Source organism: Physcomitrium patens, chromosome 10 (assembly GCF_059467195.1).
Source record: "Physcomitrium patens ecotype Gransden chromosome 10, ASM5946719v1, whole genome shotgun sequence".
NCBI lineage: Eukaryota > Viridiplantae > Streptophyta > Bryopsida > Funariales > Funariaceae > Physcomitrium > Physcomitrium patens.
The window spans coordinates 8,520,584-8,545,631 of record NC_143419.1 but is presented as its reverse complement, the minus strand read 5'-3'; the positions used below and the strand labels follow the sequence as shown (position 1 = coordinate 8,545,631).

At 38.2% G+C, this 25,048-nt stretch overlaps 4 protein-coding genes across 9 annotated transcripts; 2 read left to right on the top strand and 2 right to left on the bottom strand.

The window, feature by feature from the left end:
* Positions 1–972: 972 nt before the first annotated feature.
* On the bottom strand, positions 973–3,703 carry LOC112287637 (uncharacterized). The gene is made up of 5 exons (XM_024530845.3): positions 3,405–3,703; positions 2,544–2,593; positions 2,256–2,382; positions 2,044–2,148; positions 973–1,903 (listed from the first exon to the last, which is right to left on the bottom strand). Exons 1-5 carry the CDS (start codon positions 3,544–3,546, stop codon positions 1,233–1,235), a joined length of 1,095 nt encoding a protein of 364 aa, XP_024386613.1. The 5' UTR covers positions 3,547–3,703; the 3' UTR covers positions 973–1,232.
* A 174-nt stretch (positions 3,704–3,877) lies between these two features.
* LOC112287636 (protein DAY-LENGTH-DEPENDENT DELAYED-GREENING 1, chloroplastic) lies at positions 3,878–8,245 on the top strand. Its single transcript, XM_024530844.3, has 8 exons — positions 3,878–4,014; positions 4,232–5,417; positions 5,764–5,849; positions 5,992–6,165; positions 6,553–6,667; positions 6,806–6,903; positions 7,279–7,414; positions 7,817–8,245. Exons 2-8 carry the CDS (start codon positions 4,548–4,550, stop codon positions 7,883–7,885), a joined length of 1,548 nt encoding a protein of 515 aa, XP_024386612.1. The 5' UTR covers positions 3,878–4,014; positions 4,232–4,547; the 3' UTR covers positions 7,886–8,245.
* A 3,731-nt stretch (positions 8,246–11,976) lies between these two features.
* On the top strand, positions 11,977–15,277 carry LOC112287564 (uncharacterized). Of its 6 annotated transcripts, XM_090253673.1 has the most exons (5): positions 11,978–12,369; positions 12,553–13,921; positions 14,047–14,229; positions 14,464–14,731; positions 14,983–15,277. In XM_090253673.1, the coding sequence occupies exons 2-5, from the start codon at positions 12,683–12,685 to the stop codon at positions 14,988–14,990; spliced, it is 1,698 nt and encodes a 565-aa protein (XP_090109799.1). In that variant the 5' UTR covers positions 11,978–12,369; positions 12,553–12,682; the 3' UTR covers positions 14,991–15,277. The 6 variants fall into 6 exon arrangements, with proteins under 6 accessions (XP_024386430.1, XP_024386431.1, XP_073392825.1 ...); XM_024530662.3 differs by having other exon boundaries at positions 11,977–12,353; positions 14,464–15,277; XM_024530663.3 differs by having other exon boundaries at positions 11,977–12,369; positions 14,464–15,277.
* LOC112287565 (cold-regulated 413 plasma membrane protein 2) lies at positions 15,200–17,194 on the bottom strand. Its single transcript, XM_024530666.3, has 4 exons — positions 16,943–17,194; positions 16,245–16,352; positions 16,045–16,127; positions 15,200–15,916 (listed from the first exon to the last, which is right to left on the bottom strand). The coding sequence occupies exons 1-4, from the start codon at positions 17,116–17,118 to the stop codon at positions 15,669–15,671; spliced, it is 615 nt and encodes a 204-aa protein (XP_024386434.1). The 5' UTR covers positions 17,119–17,194; the 3' UTR covers positions 15,200–15,668.
* Between the last annotated feature and the right edge of the window lie 7,854 nt (positions 17,195–25,048).

Genomic DNA, 25,048 nt, shown 5'->3' with positions numbered 1-25,048 from the left:
AATCATATTTTTTCTTTAACAACACAACAAAATTCAAAAAATACTTATACAACCAACAAGCACAATTATTACATATTTGGCAAGTTTTTAAAATGTTCTATTCATTTAAGACATTTTTTTTATACTATTTAAGGACACATAGCTTATATTAATTAAATTGTCCTACATTAGAAAAGTTTATGCACAACAAGTGTATTTTTAGTGCAAAAAAATATTACTAAAAATATTAAATAAAATTACAATATAAAATGCTTGATGGAAAACTTCTTAAATCTTATATTATGTTTTAATACTGTAACAATATTCATGTAATTTGCAGAAGGCACGACCTTGTGGTTCCTAGAAGAGTCGAGCCCTCCATTGTTGCCTGAAAATTCATCCAACACTGAAGACCTCAAGTATACACTCTTTTGGAATTAAACAAGATGAGAAATTTATATTGAAATTCTATTATTTTTAGCAACGAACTTATGATTATGATGTCCACCAAGACATATGACACCATTACATTTTGAGCACGGTAAACGCCAAGAAAAGATTCAAAGAATTCAATCCAACGTTCATTCAACTTAGCAACAAAAAACTTGTTTGTTTGTTTGATTGTTTGTGTGTGGATTCCTCAAATCTTTATATGGCCTTAAACGAACACCTGGTATCCCACAATTTCTAGTGTCTCACAAGATGTAAGAAATTACCATGTTGAACCACGTTATCAGTTTTCTACGCAAGAAAAGCAACCAAAATGAAGCAATTCTTCAGTATACTCCCACAAAAACTACATTTTCCTTGTGCAAGGATGATCGTATAAACCATAAAACTCTTAACGGAACAAAAAAGATGGCGCAGTAAAGGTGGTTACGTACAATGATTGCAAGAGCTAAGACGATGATAGCTAAGTTTGCAAGAGCAAAGATGCAAAATAGAATAAATTGCAAGAGGAATGACGAAGACAGCTAAGATCGCAAGGGCAAAGATTAAAAATAGCATGGATTGCGAAGTTTAATGATTCGCAGATGAGCCTGTCCTGGTACACATTCGCACAACATGGCATTTAATCCAGAGCTGAACCCTCACGGTGTCATTTCCGCGCTACTATACAAAAGTGAAGAAGTCTAACCAGGTTAGTCCGCTGCATGCTGGCTCCGCTCCTCCTCATAATAGAGCTTCACGAGAATGTACAGTTGTGAAGAGCCTCCGAGGAGTATGCATCGGCTTCAAAACATCACGACTACTCAAGACTGGGTGTAGAATTTGTGCACCATGACATGCCTGTAGGTTTCACCGGGGCGGACAATGATGGAAGGAAACCTTGAGTCGTTGACAGCATTAGGAAATCCTTGAGTCTCAAGGCACAGGCCTGCGTGAATGTTGTACACAGCTCCGCCTTTGCCAACTATCCCATCCACATAGTTGCCGGTGTAGAACTGGACTCCAGGTGCCGTGGTGAAGACCTCCATGGCGCGCCTGCTAACGGGGTCCCAGACCTTGGCGGCGATGCGGAGTCCATCCCCGAGCAAGTCACCTCCATTCAAAGGATGCAAATCCCCTGCAGGATCTTCGAGGCCGCTTCGGAGGTCGAAGTTGTGGTCGTATCCTCCAGGGACGTCGTTGATGCGGCTGCCGATGGATGCCTCTTCAGTGAAGTCAAACGCGGTGCCTCGAACTGGTACAATTTCACCCGTTGGAATTTGGGTGTCGTCCAGGGGAGTGTAGCTTGTGCTCCATAACCGCACACGGTGTTGAAGCACATCCCCACTTCCATGGCCCGCGAGATTAAAATAGCTATGCTGGGCAAGATTCACAGGAGTAGCCTTGTTCACTGGCTTGGCCTCCATTTCTGTCCGGAGCTCACAATCGCTGCTTAGGGTGTAAGTCACGGAGACATCAAGGTCACCCGGATACCCTGTCCAAAAGAAGCAACAATCAACAGAAAATTGCATGAGTGCACATGACTTGAATCAGGATTGTATTGTTGACACAAATAATTGAATGAATATGCTGGAGGAATGCGTCGTCTGTGTAATAAGAAGCACATATGAGTACCTTGTTCACCGTCATGGCTGTGGTAAGTGAACTGTACTGAAGGGCCATTGCCGTCCGTCACCTTCCTCGCTTCCCACAAAACTTTGTCAAACCCGACGTAACCACCTGAGCAAACATGTGATATATACGTGAAGAGTCTCCGATGCAACTGGATAAACAGAATGATTACAATTGACCAAGTGAGCAATGTGTTCCAGTTAAAGTACTCTAACCATGCAGGGAGTTGGGTCCATTGTTAACTGGCAATGTGAAGCGCTCCCCATCGAGGATGAAAGTGCCGCGCGCGATCCTGTTTGCAACGCGACCAACTATTGCTCCAAAATATGGTGATGTGCCATCCTGATCTCACCGGCCGCCACGGCATAGTTTGATTACAGTACAGAACGTTACCTTTAAGTGGACCCAGACTCATAAGAAAATAGACTATTCTTACACACGATATACAACAGTAAAAGCAGTCTCTGAGATGGTGATTGAAGAGAATTAAAAGCATGGGTTACCGTGTAAGGGCCCAAGGTGTCAAAACCCAAGACAATATCACCGATTTCTCCTGCAATTCAAGTCCAATAACGAAATCAGCATCTCATAATTCTACAATTTTCTTACCGATATCACAAAGCTGAGAAGCTCAGCACAATATTCTTGACACTACTTGTCCGCGTACGGTAGGGTTTCTCGTGGCTAGCTCGAAACTGAACAATCCAATGGTTTATTTCATACGCAGCGATACTGAATCACAGAATTTGCAGTGGCATATCATGACCCTTCGTGGGCAACCTCACATCAACGCCGTTGGTCGAAGTTTGAGAAGCGACGAATAGATTCGTCACAAAAGGTGCTTGGTTGCGCCACTTCAACGTGTGACTACGCACGAAGCGATACCCCACCTAAGGAATGTGCTTCGGAGATCCATCCTCCGATAACAGAATCAGCTGTGAGGAGCTTCTTGAGAACTGACGACGGAGAAACGTTTAAGTCACCCAGGCAACTAATCCTCTAACTATTTTCTTCGACCCAACAGCAAAACCATATTCGGAGACCAGAAAACGAACCCCGACGCAGCCATCTAACATGTAAATTTCCAGCCCCCCCCCCCTCCCCCCAAATTTCCCACGTGCAATCGTGCATATGCTACATTACATCGACGAACATGCCCGATCAACGAGTATCTTGCTTCATAAATGACCGCCACGTCGTTTTCTTCAGGACGCAAGACGATCGACACACAAGGCTCCAACTCCTCCATTGTTGTTATCTTCGTAGACCACAATTTTTGCCGACACAACGAACCGAGATGGACGCAGTATCCCAGCTTGCCAAACAAACAAAGGCCAATCGAGGTTACAGACACGCATGGTTACCTCGTGCATCAGGCACACACAGCGACATGAGCGTGGCGCCCCAGTTGGTGAAGACGGCGCGCACGCCCCCGCGCTCCAAAGTATAGAGGAACACCCCATCTCCAACGCACTCTTCCGTCAAGTTGCCCTTGCTCACACCCATGCTTACTCACCGAGTCCCACAGTTGCCAAATTATGAATGCCGAACTCGTCTTCTTGCGCCCCCCTCTGCGATCTCTGCCGCGTACGCTACTTTCCCAGCCAGAACCTACAAACTGCCTCACGTCCAGACGCTCGTCCGAGTCTTTCTCCTCGTCCTCTGTTCTTAATCTCGGCCCTTTTCTCTCATAAACTCAAGTCTGACTCCTGTCTTCCAGCGCCCTTCGGCCATACAACCCGACGCACGTTCTCTATGTCGCCGGTTATGCACTCGTTGTCCCTGTTATCAATCCGTATATAGTGGAGCATTCCATTCCACTACACAAAAATTCTTTACTCTTCAAACTGATATTGCAAGCTTTGAAAATTGAAGGTGACAGAATGCGCGCGCTTCCAGGAGAACAGCAGGACATTTTAGAAGCTGCTGAATAGGAAGAAAGTCTGAGGCTACGCATCCGTGAGCTTTGAGCAGGTGGGGTACAGAGTCGTGCACATTTTAGGTATTTCTGGAGGATTGGCAGCCACCGTCAAGTGGCTGCATGGCATGTGGCTTTGGTTTTGTGCAACTGAAGAGTTATTTATTATCTCAGTTTCTGAAATTATATTCTCGGCGCCATGATGATAATGGCGCCTGTGATTCAATTGTGGGTGTACTAATCTATCTGCAAGTGAGTTTGTTTGGGCAACAGGTGTGCAAAGTGACGGAGGTGGCACTCGGGTAGCCCTATCCTTTCTGGGATGTGGAATGGTGATAGATGACTGTGGGCCCTTGGCTCTGTTACCCTGCTATGGTGGAAAAGAGGGTTAGCTTTTCGGGTATTTGTACTTGTAGTTGTAACGATACGTGTTGAAATGCGGTTGTGACGATTCTAGAGTCGTTGTGGGTAGGTCATCCGTGATCACGGCCACAAGGAGATGGTTTAGCCACGAGGGAAGATGATCAAGCGCTATCTGGTGCGTCGCAATTGGTGGTTTTACGTTGTCTCAGCATGGTGATTCAGCAGCATGACAGAGCTCCATCGTTGGGTCCTTCCGAACACTGCTTCTCTGTCGAAGATCCGAAGATTTCACTGTTCGAGGAAGAAGGCGCAATGTCGTCCAGCGGCGGGGAAAGGATATTGCCCCAACGATTGGAACATCGGGTTGACGTTAGGCATCGGGAAAGGGTATTGGGGGGTAAGAAATTGTTTCCCATTGCAAGGCGAATTTTCACGTGTTGGATTAGACAGAGGTTTGAGGAGGGATTCCCACATTCAGAGGTTACTGGAATTTCAATTGGGTTTAAGTGGAACAAGATGGAAGAGCTCGCGGGGGCTCGTGGAAGCTCGTGCTGCCGGATCACCTACTCCTCCGCGGAGATCTTGGTTCAGGAGGTTCCTCTTTGAGAGCATTGAAATCCCAGATTTGGATATTGATCATGATATTGCTGATGAATTGGAAATTCCTAGAATGTATGAGGATGGCATACAATTTGAAGAAAGGGCAGATGCGGTTGTTGGCGAAGCAGACGCGGTGGATGAAATGCTTGAGAACGACAGACGGTTCTTCAGGTGGAAGATTAAGAATGAAGCACAAAACGATTTGCGGGACTATCAAGCCTCTGGAGCTGACCCAGACAGTAGAGATTGGGAGGATTGGCTGGATGATAGCTGGAATCAGTATGGGGACAATTTGGCTGGAAGAATGGATGGGTGGTATGAGCCTTCTTCCAATTGGGAGAAGGACGGGGTACCTCGTGACCCTCCCTCAAAACCAGAGCGGGGTATGAAGAGAACCATTAAGGAACTCTTGTTTCGTATTTTTGAACCCGAAGATGAAGTTGTGGACGATCTCCAATTCGAAGAGCGGGTTTTCAAATTTACTTCTCAAACCACTGTAAAGCCAGCATCTTCCTCACGTTTCTACAGCTGCAGTCATTGGACTCTTATGCTTGGCTCCATTTTCCACTCTTTTTTAGACACTTGAGCACATTTGTAAATTCAAAATTCTGTCAGATGTACGTGTGGGTTTTGGGTTTTGGGTTTTGAGATGTAGTGACAACCATCATTCTTGCCTTTCGTACATATTAGATAATTCAAATTTTCATTTTCATGAAATTCATTTCAATCTACCTCACCTTATCAAGAGCTTATTGATAGCCTGAGGGGTATCCCAACACACACTCAGATGGCAAACCTAAAGTTTAGCAAGTGTCCTCATTTGATCACGTTGTCTTTTACAGGCCAAATTTGTAGGAGTTCTCATTTTTTTACCGTGGATCACAGACTTCACCATTCATGATCATGTGTTGGTTCCGTTTTTGCAAACGTAAGTGACTTGGCTATTTTCTTGCACTTTCTCTCCAGAATATTGAATAATAGCGTAATTTCCCTTGTTTTCTTATCGTATGTAAGCTAGCACGTAATTAGGCAATGTTGAATCAGTAAACTCACGAATTTTTGGCATGCAGGTATGTGGAAAAAGTTCCACTAGCTGCAAAGATTTTAGATGTGAGGGAATCTCAAAAATTGAAAATAATCGAATCACTCAAGTTAGAACGCCAACGTCTGCGATTTGAGGCTGAGATCGGTAAAGCGCCTTCTCTTTCCGATGACGAGCTATCTGAGCATATTCGCGAGGAAGCGTACGTTACTCCGCTATTATGAGTTCCCTCAGCACCCTATATCGTTGTATTTTATGGGAATGTAAAGTTTGAGCTTACTTGAATATTAGGCACGTGTGTTCCTTAAATATGACCGCCAGGTGACTTGTGGTTATTGTAATCAGGATAGATTATGAAAAGATTGCACCAGAAGATCTACATACATTTCTAGAAGTCAATGTTTCAAATCAAATGATGCCTGGCTATTCTACTTAATGTATAATATGATCGTCGAATTCGGCAATGGTGGTGACGCTGATTACAATGTATGTGAAGAAGTGTGCGATCATAGAAAACCTTGAGGATTCTTCTAGTGTTCAGTGAAACGTGTGATTCAATGGTACTGACGCTTGAAGTTGGTGAATTCAGGTTAGAGCTGCGAGAGGAGTACAGACTGGAGAATAGGCAGGCTTTTGCTTCGCTTGGGTCTGACTTTATTGCAGGACTGACGATTCTACTTTTGTTAGTATTCAACCCCCAGCAGGTTCGACTTCCTGGATCATTGGCATTTTGTTCTGATTTGAAGTTGCACATGTTTCTCTTCAATTTTTTTTTTTTTTTTTTTTTTTTTTTTCTGTCGATCATTCACTTTTAACAGTTACATGTTGGATGCTCTCCGCAGGTCGCTATCATGAGGTTGACAGGTGAACGTTTGTTTACAAACATCTCAGATACTGGGAAGGCTTTCATTATCATTTTGCTCACGGACATATTTTTAGGGTAAGGAAGAGACCGTGTAGCTGTCGCTATTTAATAGGAGCTAAGTTTTTGTTCGGGGTTATTTCTGCTTTTATCAATTAATAATGCATGCAGAGATTTGTTTCCTACATCCGGTGCTTCAAACAATTACAAACGTATCCTTGTTACAGTATCCCTATTTGGCTTGCTTCAAGTCGTTTTCGTTCTAAGTTTTGATAAGGAATGGCATATTGTAGAATTATTCAGAGGCATGTAAACCCACAACTATGCTGACGGGAGCTTTCACCCAAGCTGTCATAAATATAAAATTATGGTTTTCGGTCCAAAGGTGATCAGCTTTCCCTACAGTTGTGTAAGTGCTCTTCCTGACCCTGGTTGGTGTTGACACTGTTGCAGATACCATTCAGAATCAGGCTGGGAAACAGTCTCAGAGATGGTCCTTGAGCATTACGGAATTGAAGTCTCACAAGCGGCCATTTACATATTTGTAGCCATTGTGCCTGTGACAATCGATGCATGCTTCAAGCTCTGGGTATGTAACTAACTGCTTGCAAATGATATGTAGTATAAATCGCTGATGCTCATCCACTTTTCAGATTACTTTGTAACCGATGGAGTTTCTCGTAGATGCAACGTTAGCGAGCTTTGCAACTTATCTGCAGCTTAGAGACGGTTTCCTGTCGTTTAAACAAAATATTGTAGTTACCTTTGTACAAATTAGCTGGTCGCACGGATTGCATGCATAGCCTGGGAGATCCTGGTACGTGCTGAATTTCTCTGCAGATATCAACTTCACAAACCTCTTTTCAGTTTGCTCTCTTGTGAAGTGGAGGCTGTGAAGGTTCCACGCAAGCTTTTATCAGGCTCATGTGCCCATTGGCATGGGTTTCCTTGGATTTTACATTGTTCTCACAATGAAGAGTGCCTGATGCAGGTGTTTCGCTTTTTTAGAACTCTTTCTCCGTCCGCAAGTGCAACATTTCGGGAAATGCAGCGGCATTGACTTCCATGTATTTTACAGAAACGTAGGATTTATTCCTGTCACGAGTAGTCTTGTCCACGTTCCTGCGCAGGTCACCAAAAAATTTTCATTATAAGATTCTCTCTCCCCCTCTTTCTTGCCAAGGTGTCTGCATTGAAATACCTTAGTTACGCTCGAGAGTATTTAAGTTCCACTTTCCACTCAAAAAAGCTTTGCTACCTTTAGGTCTCTTCAAATATACATAGGTTCAAGCTCATATTTGTATTATATTGTCTTGTAGGTAGAAATGCATCTGCTACTATATGCATTTCTGCTACTATTCTCTTATACAACCGTTGTTTCGAGCCACTTAAAAGATTAAATTTGGTTTTATCATTGAAAGAGTGAGCGTTGGCAGTTTTTGGTCAAGTCAAGTGCTATCTGCAAGACATGAGAAGGATTCAGTTTCATTCTTGTGAGTATGTTAGTTTTGTAGAACTTTAGAGCTCAAACAAAAACAAGGAAAAGTAACAACTCTAAATCCCACCAATCTTGCTTTATACGCAAAAATGTGTGTGTGAATCGATGGAAGATGAGATTGAAAATTCAGTAATTACTGGAAATTAATGCTCATGGAGTGGCATGGGGACAATGTGATCATTGATAATGAGTTGCTTCAAAATTGTAGAGTTTTTTTTTTTTTTTTTTTTTTTTTTTTTTTTAAATTTAATTCAATAAGTTAAGATTTACTGTTACTTCTCTGAAATGATGTGTAGTAGCAACATGGGTGCACATTAATTTCAAATTGTTTGATTCATATACAGGTCCAATGCTAATTTTAAAATCCTAGGATACGAATAAATTTTATGCCAAAGATTTTTTTTTTTTTTTTTTTTTTTTTTTTTTTGTGTATAAATGTATAAATGTTCAGAGTGGTAACATATCATTCATCACATGAACTTCCAGTTCATAATTTATGTTTTTATTTTATATTTATTTCAAAATATAATATTCTATTAAGGGTAGTGATAATGTCACCATAGTTTTTTGCTACTGCCACCCCAATGTGCCATTCACTCAACAAATTATTTTCTTATGTGTTTTTTAGTTTTTTTTAAGTGTGTTTTTTAAGTGTTTTTTTTAAGTGTTTTGTTAAGTGTTTTTTTATTATACATTCATATTCAGTAAATCATAATGCAGCAAATTATAAAACTTTACCAGCAATAAAATTTCAAGGTAAAATTATTCTTATTTAATGGCATTGCAAACACCAAGCAGTCTAAACACATATCAAACATGCAGAACCTACAGTGTTTGTTGTTATTGCAAAAGGTTAATCCACTTCATTTTACTTCCATATGTACACACACATACATACATACAAACAATTCATTCTAAAAGTTTAAAAAGATCAAATGTAAGTGAAAATAAATAAAAAAGTTTGAAAGGAAACAGAGAGGAGGTACAAAGAAGTAAAGTTTCAAGTGCACACACACAGGGCTACCAAAAAAGACCCCAAAGAGTCAGAAGTGAAATAAATAAGATCAAAGCATCATGTTGAAAGGGCCACCCATTCATGAATGTGAACCAAGGCTAAGGCAGGGATTTATGAAGGGTGCCATGTCAGCTTTGCTTCCCTCGGAAAGCACGGGCTGCCCAAACTTGACGGCTCCCAACCAAAACATTTTTTTCCACATGAGCAAGTTGGCTGCCTGAGGCCGGGGCAGACAAAAGCTTGGTATGCATTAGTTACTACGCTGTAGGGAAGATGGACTTGCAAGAGCTTTTGCAGTAAGTGGCCCGTCACTTGGGTCATTTATTTATTCTTATTTAACAACAAACACACACTCCATGACATCTCTCTCTCTCTATCGCTCTCTCTTCACTCTCAATACTGACTCACTTCTCATACATGTTGCGTAAAATTCCATTGCAATCTCTCATTATCTCCATGAAGTTTTTTGTATCATTGTTTGGCGTAATGGGTTTGTCATGGACATGAAGTTGATTTTACCTTGTGAACTAAATCATAATATGAGGATGTTGCAACAAGGAAAAAAGTTAGGTATTAAGATCTGACCATCATGGGATGGAACAGTTAATAAAAATAAATATGTGAATATTGATGATGTATGTTCATTTGTTTGTTCATTGAATTGTGTTATATTGTACCTTCCATATGTGTAGGGAAGGTACAATGTAACAAGATTCAATAAAGAAGTTGACAAGGATTTATTGTAGAATCTCTTGTTTGATTTTGAATGTTGACTTTACTTTTGACATGCCATTTTAAGGTTGTGCATTGCAAGAAAGAAATTGATTCTTTAAAAGTTTGAATGTTACTCAAACATGTAAACAAATAACAGCAGATGGAAAGTTTTAGTTAAAATATATTTAAGTGTGAACTGATAAATAAAGTTTTCAGTTTTTTTTTAATAATAGTAAAAGTAGAAATTTCCAAAAAATATATTTATCATATTTTGTAGTTAAGGTTTGTGCCATTAGTTTCTTTGAGCAAATTTTAAAGATTATGTGTCTTTATACATATATATACATATCAATTTCTTTTTTCCACTCTGTATTCAAACCCATAAAATTAACCTCATTTTTTTATAGTTAGAATTGTATTATATGTATATATAAATAATAATAATAATAAGAGAAGAGAAAAAAAAAAAAAAGCAAGAAAAACACACTCCTGGACAACAAAAAATTGAAGATTTTTTTTCCATCTTACATAGTAATATTACTTTATATAATTTTTCGTATCTATTAAAATCAGAAATTTATGCTTTATATAAAAATAAGCAGATTAAGTAGTTTTAAAAATTCAAGAAGTAGAAGTAAATATAAATTTCATAAAACCAAAGCAATAATTATAATTATTGTACCAAAATACAAGATCATTTGCAAATCACAATGTCAAAAGGATCAAGAACACAATTTACAGCACTTGAGACAAACTTATTTTCATTTCTACTTCCAATTGTACAACTAAAGAAAGAAATAAATAAAATTAAAAACTGTGATTTGATCCAAATTAAAATTTCTTAAGATTTAACCAAATAACATCATTTCTTTCAAAGCAAGGATTCAAAAGATTTCCTCTTTTCTTTTCTTTATTCTTCCCTTTATATTATTTTATTTTGTTAAAGTAAAATTCTTTAAAAGTTCAAAACACCTCAAACTTGCAAAGGACAGTCACAAAACCTTTTGTTTGCATTTAACCAACAGCAACAAGCTTTTACATTATGAAACACATCCTATGCACCCATCAACCATCCAAATTACAGTAAACTCTGACCACTCCTGAAATAAATACTTTTGCAACAAAAGGAAACAATCTTCAGTGACAAAGAATGCCATTTCTCACATCCATGCATGGGTTATTTTCATTACAGAATGACAGTAGGATCACACCCTGAACCTCCAAACACCCATTTCATTGTAAATAAATTAAAATAAATAAATAAATAAAATGTGCCCCAATGAACCCAACGAGGCACAAAAGTGAAGGGAAGGGAAGGGAAAAAAAAAAAAAAAAAAAAAAAAAAAACTAGGTTTGGAAAAAAGAGACCCAGAGTGTGAGTTAATGAGACCCAGTAATGGGGCGCTGTTCCCAGTGAAGACCCTGAGAGACACATAATAATAAAGCGGAAGAGAGAAGGGGAGTTAACTACAGCAGCTGAGTAAGTTAAACATCGCCTGCACAAGAGCATGAAAATGAATGCCCCTTCCCTTCTCTGTACTAATCCCATCGCTGCATTCATGTCCCTGCCATGCCCATAAGTTATAAACCCCTTTGAGGCTGTGTATCTGTATTGCTAGAATACTAAGTTTTTTTAACCATAAACCAGAGGAAAAGAAAAAGAACAGAATAAACACAGAGGGGGATGCAGTTACTCCAGCTCTGATTCGGAGCCTGCAGTGCCGTTATTGTTGGTGTTTCGAGAGAGTGACGTTTTAGCGTGATTATGATGCTAGCTATGTAGTGTTGTTTTTGAAAACTGGTTTCGAATTCAAATTGTTCTGCCTTTGTGTGTGTGTGTATGCCTATGTGATTGTGTGGGTATCATTTTTAATGCTCCTGCAACGTCTCCTTGATTCGTTCGTTCATTGTTGATGGGGGGGGGGGGGGGGGGGGGGTCTATATGAGTTGTGTTCTGGGTTCAGTTCCGGGTGAGATGGGTGTGTGTGCTGTAGCGCACTCGTTGTGTGATAATCTTGCCTGCAGCGAAATTGGAGTAGGCTCTATCGTATTGTGTGGATGTGAGGAACGGTTTGTGAGATAAGGACTGAGATTGGAAGATGTGAAGGCTCGGGAGCGTTGAACGTTACAAGTGGTTTCACTCTTCTTCCTGTGCCGGTGCTATTTGGCCTGTGTTTAGGGTGGAGATGATCGCAAGTATGGCATTGCATGATGTATATTGTCTTGCTCGACGCGATCAATGGTTGAGTAAGTTGATTGCGCTCGGTCGTCTATCAGAGCAACCAAGGAATTGCAGTTGAGGTGTGAAGATTCACAGGTGTCCCTTCTCATGATATTGTGGTTTCGCGCTTCCCACCTACGTAGCGCCGTGATTGTGACAAAATTGTATCGCGATGTCCAGAGTCGCAATGGTGGTTGATCGAGTTAGGGTGGGTTCAACTCATACGCAGAGGAGGAACGTGACGATTCACTAGTGTCTTGACTTTTTGCCTTTGCGCAGGAGGTTGATAATTACACCGCACAATTGAAGAATTGCATCTCTACGGACCCTTCACAATCTGTAGTGGATTCCTGAAGTCTCACAAGTAGAATTCTGAGGTTGCTTTTGGAATAAAACGAAGGGTGACACAATGGGTGTTTGCCTGAGTAGGTGTGGAGACGCACAACAGAAAGCCGGGGTTGTGGCGGCGACCATCTCCCACCAGGGCTCCATAGGGAATGCTGGGGATTTGCATGACCCCAGCCACTCCCTGAAGAAGTTTCTCCATCTCTACGAGATCGTGGATGTGAGGAAGTCTTCGTCGTCTCCTCGGGCAAGTCTCGGAGAATCGTTGCAGATTCCACACAGCAGTGAGCTTTTCTCGCTCCCTGATTCCGATGCTGAGCGCACCAGCTGCTGTATATCGCCCTCTCCGGCGCGGGCGAGCAGGGTCTCAGCCTCATCCAGGACCACTTCCTCCCCAAAGTCTACTCGAAATTCGTTCAGTTCTTGGGGCGGCAGGTTTTCTATTGACAAAACTGTTTTGGTAGGCTGTAGGAAGAAGATTCGGCCAGCGCGGGGTTCTAAATCTTCCTTAGCTAGTGATCAGGACCTCGTGGCTCATCAGCGACTCGTCGAGGCGATTCTACGCCTTGATAGATTGAATGACGGGAAGAATCTGGAATTGCGAGGCTCCTCATTCTGCAGTTCGGATCTCAAACCTAAGACGCAAGTCCTTCCGAAGTCTCGCTCTGGCCGTGAGCCCAAGAGAGTAGACCGGGCAGACTCGACGCCCTGGAGCCGCTATGCCCGCCACTACCAGCTTCCACCGCATCTGCTGAAGTCATCTGTGCGTCCGAAGGACCATTGCTCTCAACCCCCCGCTTGTGATCGGACGGATTCCCATTGTTGCTCGAGTACTCATGATCTCGATCCAACCAGGAATACCAAGGTCGTAGAAGAGCCAGCGAATGTGCTTTGCCCCGATGGTTTCTCTAAGCGAAAGACTATGGGCAATCTTGTTTCCCTTGCAGCGCCTGTTATCAAGCAGATGCCACTCGAGAAGTCTGTCACGAATTTCCTGAAAGAGGTTGAGAATTTTGTATCTCTTATAGAAGCTCCGCGGTTGTCGTTGTCATCCGAAGCCGTGCAGCCCACCAAAGACGACCCGTTGATCATAACCACTGTTCCGAGGAGCGTGGAGGAAAGTGAGTGTGAGAGTACTCGCCTCCCCAGCTACCGATTTGAAGAGACGCATTGCGATGAGCAATTCACTTTCTTCGAGGCCACTTTTGAGAATTCTTCCGGCATTACGAGAGTCTCTGTTCCAGTTGCCACTTCACCGCAGCGATTGCCGCCGTCAGCCTCGCTAGAGAGCCATTCCAGTGAGGTGTGTTTTTTTGGCATCATCCACTATTTCCACCTCTTTCGAAAAAATGTGTAAGTTTACCATATGATATCAAACTGATTTCAGAATGCAGATGGTCACATGGTTACAGTGTTCGTCTTCCGCAGAGATCACTTCCAGCTGATAAGCCTGCCAATGTATCAGCCCCGGAATCCGCTGGCAAGGAGATACAGAACATGTCTTCCTGCTCTCATTCGCAGCCCTTGACGCTCAGGGTCGACCAGTCTACAGGAAAGCGTGCTGAGGCCTTAGCGTCGGAATTATTCATCCCAACCGACCCAGGAATTGAGGTGGGTCCTGCTGATGTGAATGGCAGCGAAATCATTGCACTTTTCATTCGGATTTGCTCCACTTCACATGCACAACCCTTAAAATGTGTCGCCTTTGAACTTGAAGTGTATCATGAATCAAATTTGCTAAGTTTAGCACATGAATCATTGATTGTGCCATGAAAGTTAATGGAGTTGAAAGTTGTCGAGGTTCTAAGTCGCTACGTCTTGTTATCTGCTGTTCATTCCGCTCAGGCGAAGCAGGTCAAGGATAGAGGTGCAGCTGCAAGAGCAGCTCTGTCAGAAGTCGACCCAAACGTGATGCTGATATCTAAGAAATCACCAATTTCCAAGAAGCCTCCCTCAAAATCTAAAGCAGTGAAAGGGTTTAATCGAGGGATTTCACGATCTTTGGACTCAATAGAGAGTTTAGTAACCAGGGTAAATTTCGACGTAATCATAAATAACCAAATTACAACAATCCATTCTTCCGATCAATCAGAAATCACAGACACCCCAGAAGGTCAGTCACTTTCTGGTGTAATGTATATTGTTAGAATCTCTTCTAGGTATCAGTTCTCTGTGCTAAATCTTTTACTTGACCTTCCGGTTCCTCTTTTCACATACTTCAGATCGTACTGATCAATTATGGTTACCTTCTAATAGTTGTGCAGTAGACTATCAAAGGATTACTTTGACAGCTTGTACTTCCGAAAGTTGTTTGTCTTTACTGCATCCCAAATACTTCTAATCGATCATTTGGATGTGAAGCAGGTTCATGATTACGAACGAAGCACAGTCTACAACCGAAGGTCGTGTCAAAGTTAATTGACTAGTACAATCCAGTGATCGTGCCCAATCAGTAGCCATGTCCCGTGGATAGGTTATGAGAAATAGTGAAGGGTAATGTTTCACTTCATAAACAAAGTGAACATTATCAAGGTTCTGGCGCCCAGACAAGTTCACTGGGGTGCGTGGACAGGAAAATTCGTGCTATGCAATAGTAGCTCTCTCTTATTTCAAATATTGATATAGTTATCAGAATATAATTTTTTTTCTATTCACTTTTCGCACGTTATCATATACGGCAAATGTTTAGCACTGTCTTCTACGGTCGAAAATCGTGTGAAGCGTTCATTCACAGATCTTTCTGCTTGTATATGTCCTTCTCATTATTACTCTGTCAACATGCTTTATACCAGAATATGCGTTGTACATCTGCACCATTATGCATATATATATGCTGTAAATAATATACACTACAACTTTATTCACATGTAGGCACCAGCTCTTTCCGTTGTAACTCCGCGGCAAGGAACGCAAATTAATAACCATCATCTCAATTGTTAACATGATGATCTATTCATACTGGAATGTTGTAACAACCAACCTCCACGTTGGACACGTCAAAAACAATTTGTTTGAACGTTCCACGCCAAGTGTTAACTGTGCAGGCACAGTTACCAGATGGTGATGATAGCATAAAGGGGGGCCACGAATAACAGAATGATACCGATGGTGTGGCTAATGCCGCGGGCTTCTGAGAATGCGGGACGGCAGCCTCCAGCTTGGCTGATGTGTTGCACCAGAAGGTAGGCACCAATGATCACGGAGACGATCTCTCCCCAGATGCCGGTGCGGTGGTTAACGAGAAACTTAGGTGCAGTAACGATGAGCAGAATGAACGCACCAGGCAACTCCAAATCACCTGATATCCACCAGTGCAAGGCGTGGCATGTTAATGTGCGAAGAGTGAGCTAATATCCGGAATTTTTATTTGAGATTATTTGCGAAAATTTAATCAGTAAGGCTGTGATCAGGAATAGAATTGCATACCGTGGATGACATTGGGGAATTGGGAAGCGAAGAAGAGGCGGATCACAACAGCAATGAAGGCAATCCACAGACCCACATTACCCCTTCAGGCACAGTCACGGTCAGCAAATAACCACCATATTCCCATGAACAACACTTTAACTAGGAAAGCTTAGAGTGATTTTGAAAGATTTCCAGCGGCTAAGGCATCAGAGTCTCACCTTAGGAAGTTGAAGATAGGCTCTGGGAGTTGCAGGGCCAAGTAGGGGACGAGGAGGGCGGTAAGCAAGTTGGTCCTCCAGTTAGTTCTGTCTAAGACTAACAAGTATCTGCACGGCATGAGCAAGTCAGAAAAAAACTGTTACATCCAACTTTCACACCAAAAGTCAGAGCAGAGAACATTAAAGAGAAATCACAGGAGCATCGAAACACGGCAGGTAATTCGTTTTTCGTGTCGAAACATTTGAACCTCACTGAGCAATATGCTGCTGTCCTCGGCATGAAGACAAGGTCAGAAGCAATTGGGAGTAGAAAACGGGTTCTTAAGAATAGAAAAACATCTGAATGGATGCTGTGCAAATAAAACTTTCTAAGCCAAACTTCACCAGTTTCAAAACTCACAACTATCGTGATTTTTCAAGATCCACAGATCGTGGCTACAAATTCAATCAAGACCTCGGAAATTTGGAACCGAAAAAGGCGAAAACTCACTAGGGGGATCAAAGCCTAAGATCAGTTGAGCTGTAACATACCATGGTCAGACCTGTAGCTCAACGCTCGAAAACCGCTAAGCAACGACGAAGAGACAACTTGCAACAACGGTGATGCGACAATCATCTCAAGCTATATGGACACAACCCCCAAATACCCATGACGCAAAATACAAGAACATTCAGGAAGCATCTCTCGGAGTGTTTACATGGCTGCAATGACGGCGAGCCACTGCAAAATGACGCCCCACGTGTAGCCGAAGGAAAGAGCGACCACGGCATGAGAACACAAGCTACTCAAAGCATTCCCCACAGCCTGCCAGTCTTGGCCCAGCGTTGCGGATTGACTCGTCACCATCTCGATTCCGAAATTTGGAGCCACCATCTTCTCCTCCTCTTCGACCTCCGGAAACCTGCGAGAAGGCAAGTCCTAGGGATACAGGAGAGCAACGTCGAAATGTATCTGGGAAATGTGAGTTGTTGTGGCAACTGCGAGGCATCAATAGCCGTGGCCGAGAGGTTGATCCTTCCACGTCAGGGTTGCCAGGCTGGTGCTTTTCACGTGGCAGTCAGGGGGACGCCTGGTGACTCGGAGAAGCTGGTTGGAATTGGCATTTGGTTCTTTGTGCCGAAGAAATCTCCCTACAGTGTTTATCAGCTTGTGCAAGATGCATGCTTGTGATTAAATTTCAACAGAAATTTCTTGTGACTGTCGTCGCCGGCACTCATCAGTACCTGTAGTGACAAGCCTTAAAAGTCGACCTCTGGCTGGCCCCATCTTGAACGGTGAAGAAATTCACTCGGGGGCGTAACTTAGGAGCATCATAATTAATGTGCATAATTAATGTGCATGGGATATAAGCTGAAGCTTCCGACTATCCAAACCGGACTCAACGTTTTTTGCAGGTTTGCATCGTCCCAGCCTAAAACTGTCAGTGGAGAACTCGAAATGGAGACAAAGAAAACACCAGTAAAAAATTCTCTACTCTGGAGCTTTTTTTGAAAAAGTTGGAAAACTGTAGAAACAAGGATCTTGTGCGCTTCAAGTAGTATTATACTTTCGCATCCCTTCTTTTGTATTGTACTACACAGATGAGCAAGCCGCGGATTGCTACAGATATCATGATAGTAACCCGCCCAATCGATGAACGAGAGCCAAAGATGGTGAGATCGAAGAACCCAGCATTTGAAACGTCCTCCACTGTTGTCCTCAACTCATGGAAGAAATTACAGCGGCAGCCAGAACGAAAACGAACACGTGCATATCAAGCGCTTCGTGCAATGCACTGGCATCGTGCATCGGATTCCCAGAGCGAGGGATTGGGTCCATGCCCATCACACACGTAGTGCAGCCACAATACGGGTTCACATGATGCCCATCCATGGAATATATACTTTCAACGCCGTGCACAGTTGGGAGCTAATCGGCGTGGAAGTTACTAACTTACAGGTAAGTGGGTTGATGGTTGGACTGGTTCTAGTTGTAGCAGCATCCTGCTCACGCCGACGATACACAAAACCAGCAAAAAAGTAAGAAAACGCAAGCCATGGATGGTCACGGAGAAACGCAATCCGTGAGGATAAGCATCTCGTGGACTCGTGGAGAAAGAGAATCGTGTGTCTTGTAGTGGGGTAGAAAAAGGCCGACCCCCACGCTGTCACTCTTTCCAGTGGCACTTTGTTGACAACGGACAGCACGCCATGAGCCGAGCAGAGCTTAGCAGTCACCGAATCGGTGGTGATTCAGAAATTTCTGAGCGTGGGGGAGGGAATTAAGCTCGTAATGAGCTGGGTGTGAGCGTGTGAGAGAGCAGGCTCCGCTCGCGCCGCGTCCCCTGCGAGGGAGGAAGCCAGCGAGCGAGGAGGACGTGCCGCGGCGTGCGACGAAGGGAGGCCGCGCCGACGCGGGCAAGTATTTCATGCGGCTCTCGCTCCCATCTGGGGATCTCTCGTTCTCTTGCGTTCCCTTTGAGTTGTGCTCTTGTATATATATATATAGTTTTTTTTTTTTTTTTTTTTTTTTTTCATTGTAAAATCATGTGGGTATCTGAAGAAAGAAAGTGTGTGTTGGTGAAGAAAAATAAAATAATTATAAATGTGTATATCTAGAAGAAAATTACAAGCAACGTGGGGTTGACATGTGTATTATATGTACAGATGTCATGCTTACCGTCATTGTATTTTTATTTTATTTTATTTTATTTTGTTGGAGGAGGATTTTTTATTTAATTATTGAAAATTGTTTTAAATCTTGTCATTGGAATCAATCATGGTTGAAGTTTTTTATTGTTTCTTTTTGGACTTTTGGTTTTTGTTTTTTGGAAACTCCAAAGTGTGAAAAGGAGTGTCAATGAAGGGCCAATCTATTGGAATTACTTTGGATCATGTGCATTCTTTTAATAAATTTTTTTCTGTTTTTTATAATGATTCCACTATATTTTCATTTAGGGTGTTAAATGAATGAAATGGAGCAATAGATGTACTTAACTTCAAAATATATGTTTCAATCAACACACATAGAATCTAATATTAAATGACATCTCATTAATTGAGTTGAGTTGATTTAGAAGAAGTTTCTTACATAATTAGTACAGAGTCAGGACTAAGTACACAAACAAAGTTTATAATTTGAATTGTTTGTTTTGCAAGGAGGTTAGAAGTTAAGGGAAAAAAAAATTATGTATATGTATATATATGTGTTGTGGCAATATAATGAAAGTTACTAATTATATTTATGTAGGTTGCAATAATGATTTTATTTTCTTACAACATGTGAATTTACTTACACTATTTTTATTTATTCTCTATATTGTTATGATGTTTATCTACTTGAATGTATTACACCATTTACATTTAACAAAACAAAGGTTTTAAGCAAAAAAGAGTACATTAAATAATAAAATAACAATCGGTTCTTGATTTTAAAAACATAAAAAAATAAAAAAATAAAAAAAGTAAAATACTATTCTTGATATCAATATGTCTTTATCAATTGGAGTGGAAGTTTACCATGTTACAAAATTGATTTATTTAAATACATTTTAATAAAGAAGACTCTATTGTGAAAAAATATTCTTTTGTGGTAAGATAAATATATAAAATTTTGTTAGTACTAAGATATCAATACAATTATTGAATTTTTGGCATGCAAACTTATATTCTTGCTATATCTTTATTATTTTTTCTAATAAAGAAAAATAATATATTCTATGAAAAAAATATACTCATTACTTTTTTTCATTATGTACTATTATAGAAGACAATTTACTTGTATGTAAATTGTGAGTTTTGTAGTCAAATATTTCTCTACATAATATTTTGGAAGAGATTAATTACATGTTAAAACATTCATATCTACATTCATATCACTCATTCATATATATATATATATATATATATATGCACACACAAAAATATAATACATCATATGTTTTAACTTTTGTGGTTTTTATCTTTATTTTTTATCCACTTATTTAACTCACATGTATCCCAAAAAAACTAGTTGGTTTTTCAATGATTCTTTTCAATGAAATTGCTAGGATCTAAAAAATAAGACAAGATTACCAAAAATACAATAGAAGCCATACTTCTCAAAGAAGAGGCATAGAAAAGATAAAATCAACTTTCTAATCTCTGCTTTATTTGTAAACAAGCTTGGCAGGCAATCCAGGAAGAAGTTGTATTCTAAGTAAGTATAGCAAAAATCTACGATTGACAAGCTAAAGATCAGTAGCAGGTTATGCAAAGAAAGAAGGCACCAAAAAGATAATTTATAATGTTCTATGCCAAACAACAATGCATTAAGCATTGGCATCATTATTGTACAATCAACCTAAGAAGTTATACATGGGCTCCAAATAACAACATCATTGTTGGCCTTGCATGAATGCTAAGCATCAATCTTGGTGCTAATCCAAAACTTTAAAAATATATGCATTGACTATGTTGTTGATGTGCACATCCAACAGAATAAGAATAAAATTTTGAACTTTGATGACATTGTGCCCATTTAATTAGAAGGCCACTAATGGATCTTAGAGATCAAGCAAAATGTATCTTAGAATTTAGAGTCTATAAAAAAAGTACATCCATGTGGTTGTGAAGAATGTATGCTTGAAGAACACACAACATTTTCCTCTCCGCAACATTTCTATGCAAGAAAGATTGTAAGTTCAACCTTAAGAGAACTAACATTGATTACATCTTCTTACTTAAAAATATATTAATTCTCAAAAAATTCAACAGTAAGCCTTATTTCATGCTCTATAAGATCAAAAAATCAATAATAGTAGCCAATGCTAATATCCTAAGTTGAACTTTAATTAAGTGGCATCAAGCATTAGCATATACTTCGAAGAATATGATTTGAAAGATAAGGTGGCTAATCATAGTGATTTTGGTTGAGCATCAAAAGAGACAAAGAAAAGATGCTTGCATATAAATCTTGCATTGTTAGCAAGTTATACTAGTATTTTTTTTTGGATAATTATGAACAAGCTAAGAGTATACTTGACCTTATTATGTTGGACTTAGGATATATTGACAAAGCCAACTTTAACATATCAAAGTAGTTAGCTATACATATTGGCGAGTATTTGAGCTATACAAGTTTGAATTTTTTAAATAGAAAAGATTAGTTCTATAATGTATATAAAGCATAGAAAATAGAAATACAAAGAAGAATATAGAAGAAACTTAATTATTTTTTATTCTATTATATTACGTGTGTTCTTGCTTGAGAATGCACTGGGCATTTAGCCAGGGAAGGTAAGTAAAAATGCAACAACAATCCTACTAATTTTAATAGAATCTTAAATAAAATTTAAGTAAACCTTAATAATCTTAATTAAATTTTGAGTGATTCAAAATAAATTTATAAGAAGTTACAAAAAGAATACAAAAAATCCTGATTTGAACTCAAAAAAAAATAATAAGAAATCTTAAATAAGTATAAAAATAAACCTTTAAAAAAAATAACAATAATCTTAAAGAAATATTAGAAATAGATATTTTAAAGAAACAACAAAGAATCCTTTAAAATAATAAAAATGTAAATCTTAATATAATCCTAATTAAATATTAATTAAATCTTAGATCAAATCTTATTTAAAATCCTAATTGAACCTTAGCCAAATCTTCTATCAAATTCTAATTGAAATCCTAATTGAACCTTAATCAAATCTTAGGTCAAATCCTAATAAAATCATAATGAAATCTTAAATCCTAAAAAAAGACTAAAAAAATCCTAGACAAATTTTAAACCAAATTTTAAGCTCTAATCAAACTATAAACAAACCCTAATCCAAATTCTAATCAAACCTTAGATCTTAAACAAACTCTTCATAAATCTAATAGCAGAATGGAACCTCAACAATTAATGATCAAATTATTGATATCAACTCAAAATTTTCATATTTCTTAATATTTTAGTTAAAAAAAAGTACAAAAATGATGAAATCAATCATATATACCAATTGAAAGAAATGAAAGATAATCCAATTGGGTATTGGATGGCCTCCTACTCCAACTTGAATGCTAAACTTTGAGTGCCAATATTTCTTTTTAAAAAAATTTAATTGCTTCCAAATTTCATCAAAATATTGGAAATTGACTCTAGTATCTATATTAAATAAATTCACTTCAATCCAATTGAAAAATTACCGATGATCTTAAAAATACTTACTAACCTTCAAACTCCAACTTCTAAGACCTCAACCCACAAATATCCTTTTATACTTCAATCTAACTATTCAATCAATCTTAAAATTTGCATATATATTAATAACATGTACATCAACAAATATTCCAAATTTTATTTTTAGACATACTAAAAAACTAAAGAAATAATCAAATTTGTAAACATATTTTTATTTTTCAAAACCTAAATCCTCTAAGAACATCACTAACTTTAAAAATCTTCCAAAATCTCAATATTAGTTCAAATGACATAAAACCAATGTCCAAAATCTTTCTTCAAGTTTTCTCTCAATCTTGCTCTTTAATCTACCAAGGAACCTTGGAATCACCGTATGGACATGGTTTTGTACCTCAGGGTCTGATTTTGACCCACATTGACAATTGGTCCTCTTTGGATACAATTTTTAGTAATCTGAAGTAAGTTTTGCTTTATCCTATTGTTATTTTTTTTCTAAACATGCCTATATTAATTTTTTATCTCATTTATTTTATTTTGGCTCAATTATGTCCCTAAAAAATAAATAGAAGTTCTTTCTATGAAAGAAAACATTAAGACTAAATCTTTTACTACCTTTCTATCATTTATTTTTATTTTTCTACAACATCTTTCTATTAGGCTCTTCTATAATAAAATCTATATTTTTATTTTTTATTATATAGTTGTGTTACCACATGATAATGCTTTAAGGCATTAAATTTCAGAAATGGCAATTAGATATATATTTTAAGACAAAAAATATTTGGCATATGATGATCTTATATCAAAGACATGAATTTCAAAGAATCAAAAGATCAATATATTCTTGTGTCACTTGAAAAGACTAAATAATCACTCAAAGATGGTATAATACTAAACTAGAATGGCTATTGCCAAAGACAAGAAAATTAGAGTTTTTTGAAACAAGACTAAAAACAAAAAAGACTTTGAAAAGAGTAAAAATGGCTTCAATCTTGCCTCCATATATACTATCTAATTAAGAGGTATATGATAACATTTTATAAGATCTCCAATACATGTTCAATTTGCTAAATACATGTCTTAATTTGTAAGGTAAGTTTTTTATATATGTGCTATATGGTTAGTTTGTACCACAAGCTATTAATACATGTAACATGTGGCTAACTTGTTGGCCAAAATTTTAAGCTATCAATCACATGTATAAACATATGAAGGTCAAATCATATCTATGAAGCTTCTACAAATCATTTTTATTAAGTATTATCGAATTAATATATTTTTATCAACTTCTATCTATTTATATTATTAGATAATTATTAGAATAAATATATACATATATATATATATATATATATATATATACTATTATCTCTTTTTTTAGAGACAAGTTTTATAAAGAACAATGATCACATATTGATGAAGTTTTAGATGCAATAAATTATATTTGCTACATACTTCAATCTTTGTTCTCTTTGAAGGTAGTTGATAGGTCCTCTTAGCTACCAATAGTATCTCATTCTAGAGTGGAAAGACCACCATGATATTTCATTACTATTGAGGCCTTTATAACTTCCTCCAAATAAAACATTTGTAACACCATCCTAAGTTGTTCTTACCTCCAATAAAATCACCAAACATTGAAAGTCTCTTTTAAGGTTGTGATATCAAATGTACTGTATCTTTTTATTTATTCAAAAAAATATATCTTATTTTTAAAGGTCTTCATTTCAATTATATTATCTTGATGATTGTAATAATTATAATGTTTCATCTAGTAAGTGAACAAATAATATTTTTTGAGTTAAATTTGTGGATTTGGATTCTCTATCTTATTAGTACTACTAATATAAAGAAATTACAATAAAAGATGGAATAAAATCTTTATTGAACATCATTTCTTTTATAAATTTTTTTTTTCAATTTTATATCTTTATTTTGATGGATGTCATTAATAAAAAGTTTTGACTTTTTTTGTTGCATTTGCAACATTCTTTGTTGGCTTCCATATATATTTACAAATATTATATCCATGTCAATGAAAAAGACATGCCAACTTGAATCAATGCTTCCTTGAGTCTATGACTTCTTTCACTTTAAACTTTTAATTATTATCTACTTCTATAGAAGGCGCTGGCATTTGTCTTCTTCTTAGAATATTCACTATCTTATATGACTCAAAAAGAGCTACATGAAATATAAGATGGATCTTAATAGACTCTAGTGTCATAAAAAAATATGGCCATTAGGTGAAAGAAGAAAGAAATTATTTTATTAAAATAAAAACTATCTTCAAAGTTTCAAAAGATGGTTCAATTTTTTTGTTCCATTTCCATTTATTTTTATATATTAGACATATAAGAAGAATGAAATTTTAAAAAAAATCTTAATAAATATTTGATAGTAATTAAAAAATTCTAAAAAATATTAGACATCTTTTATTGTTTTTGGAACTTTCCAATTTATGATAGTTTGGACCCTCTTAGGATTTATTATGAGACCATTGTTTGAAATGATGTATCCTAATAAGTCAACTTAAGTAGTATGAAATATACACTTTTCATCTTAGCATATAATCTTACATCTCCTAATTTTTATAACATATAACAAACATGAAGTTCATGTTTCTTTTAATTTTTAGAATAAATTAGAATATTATTAA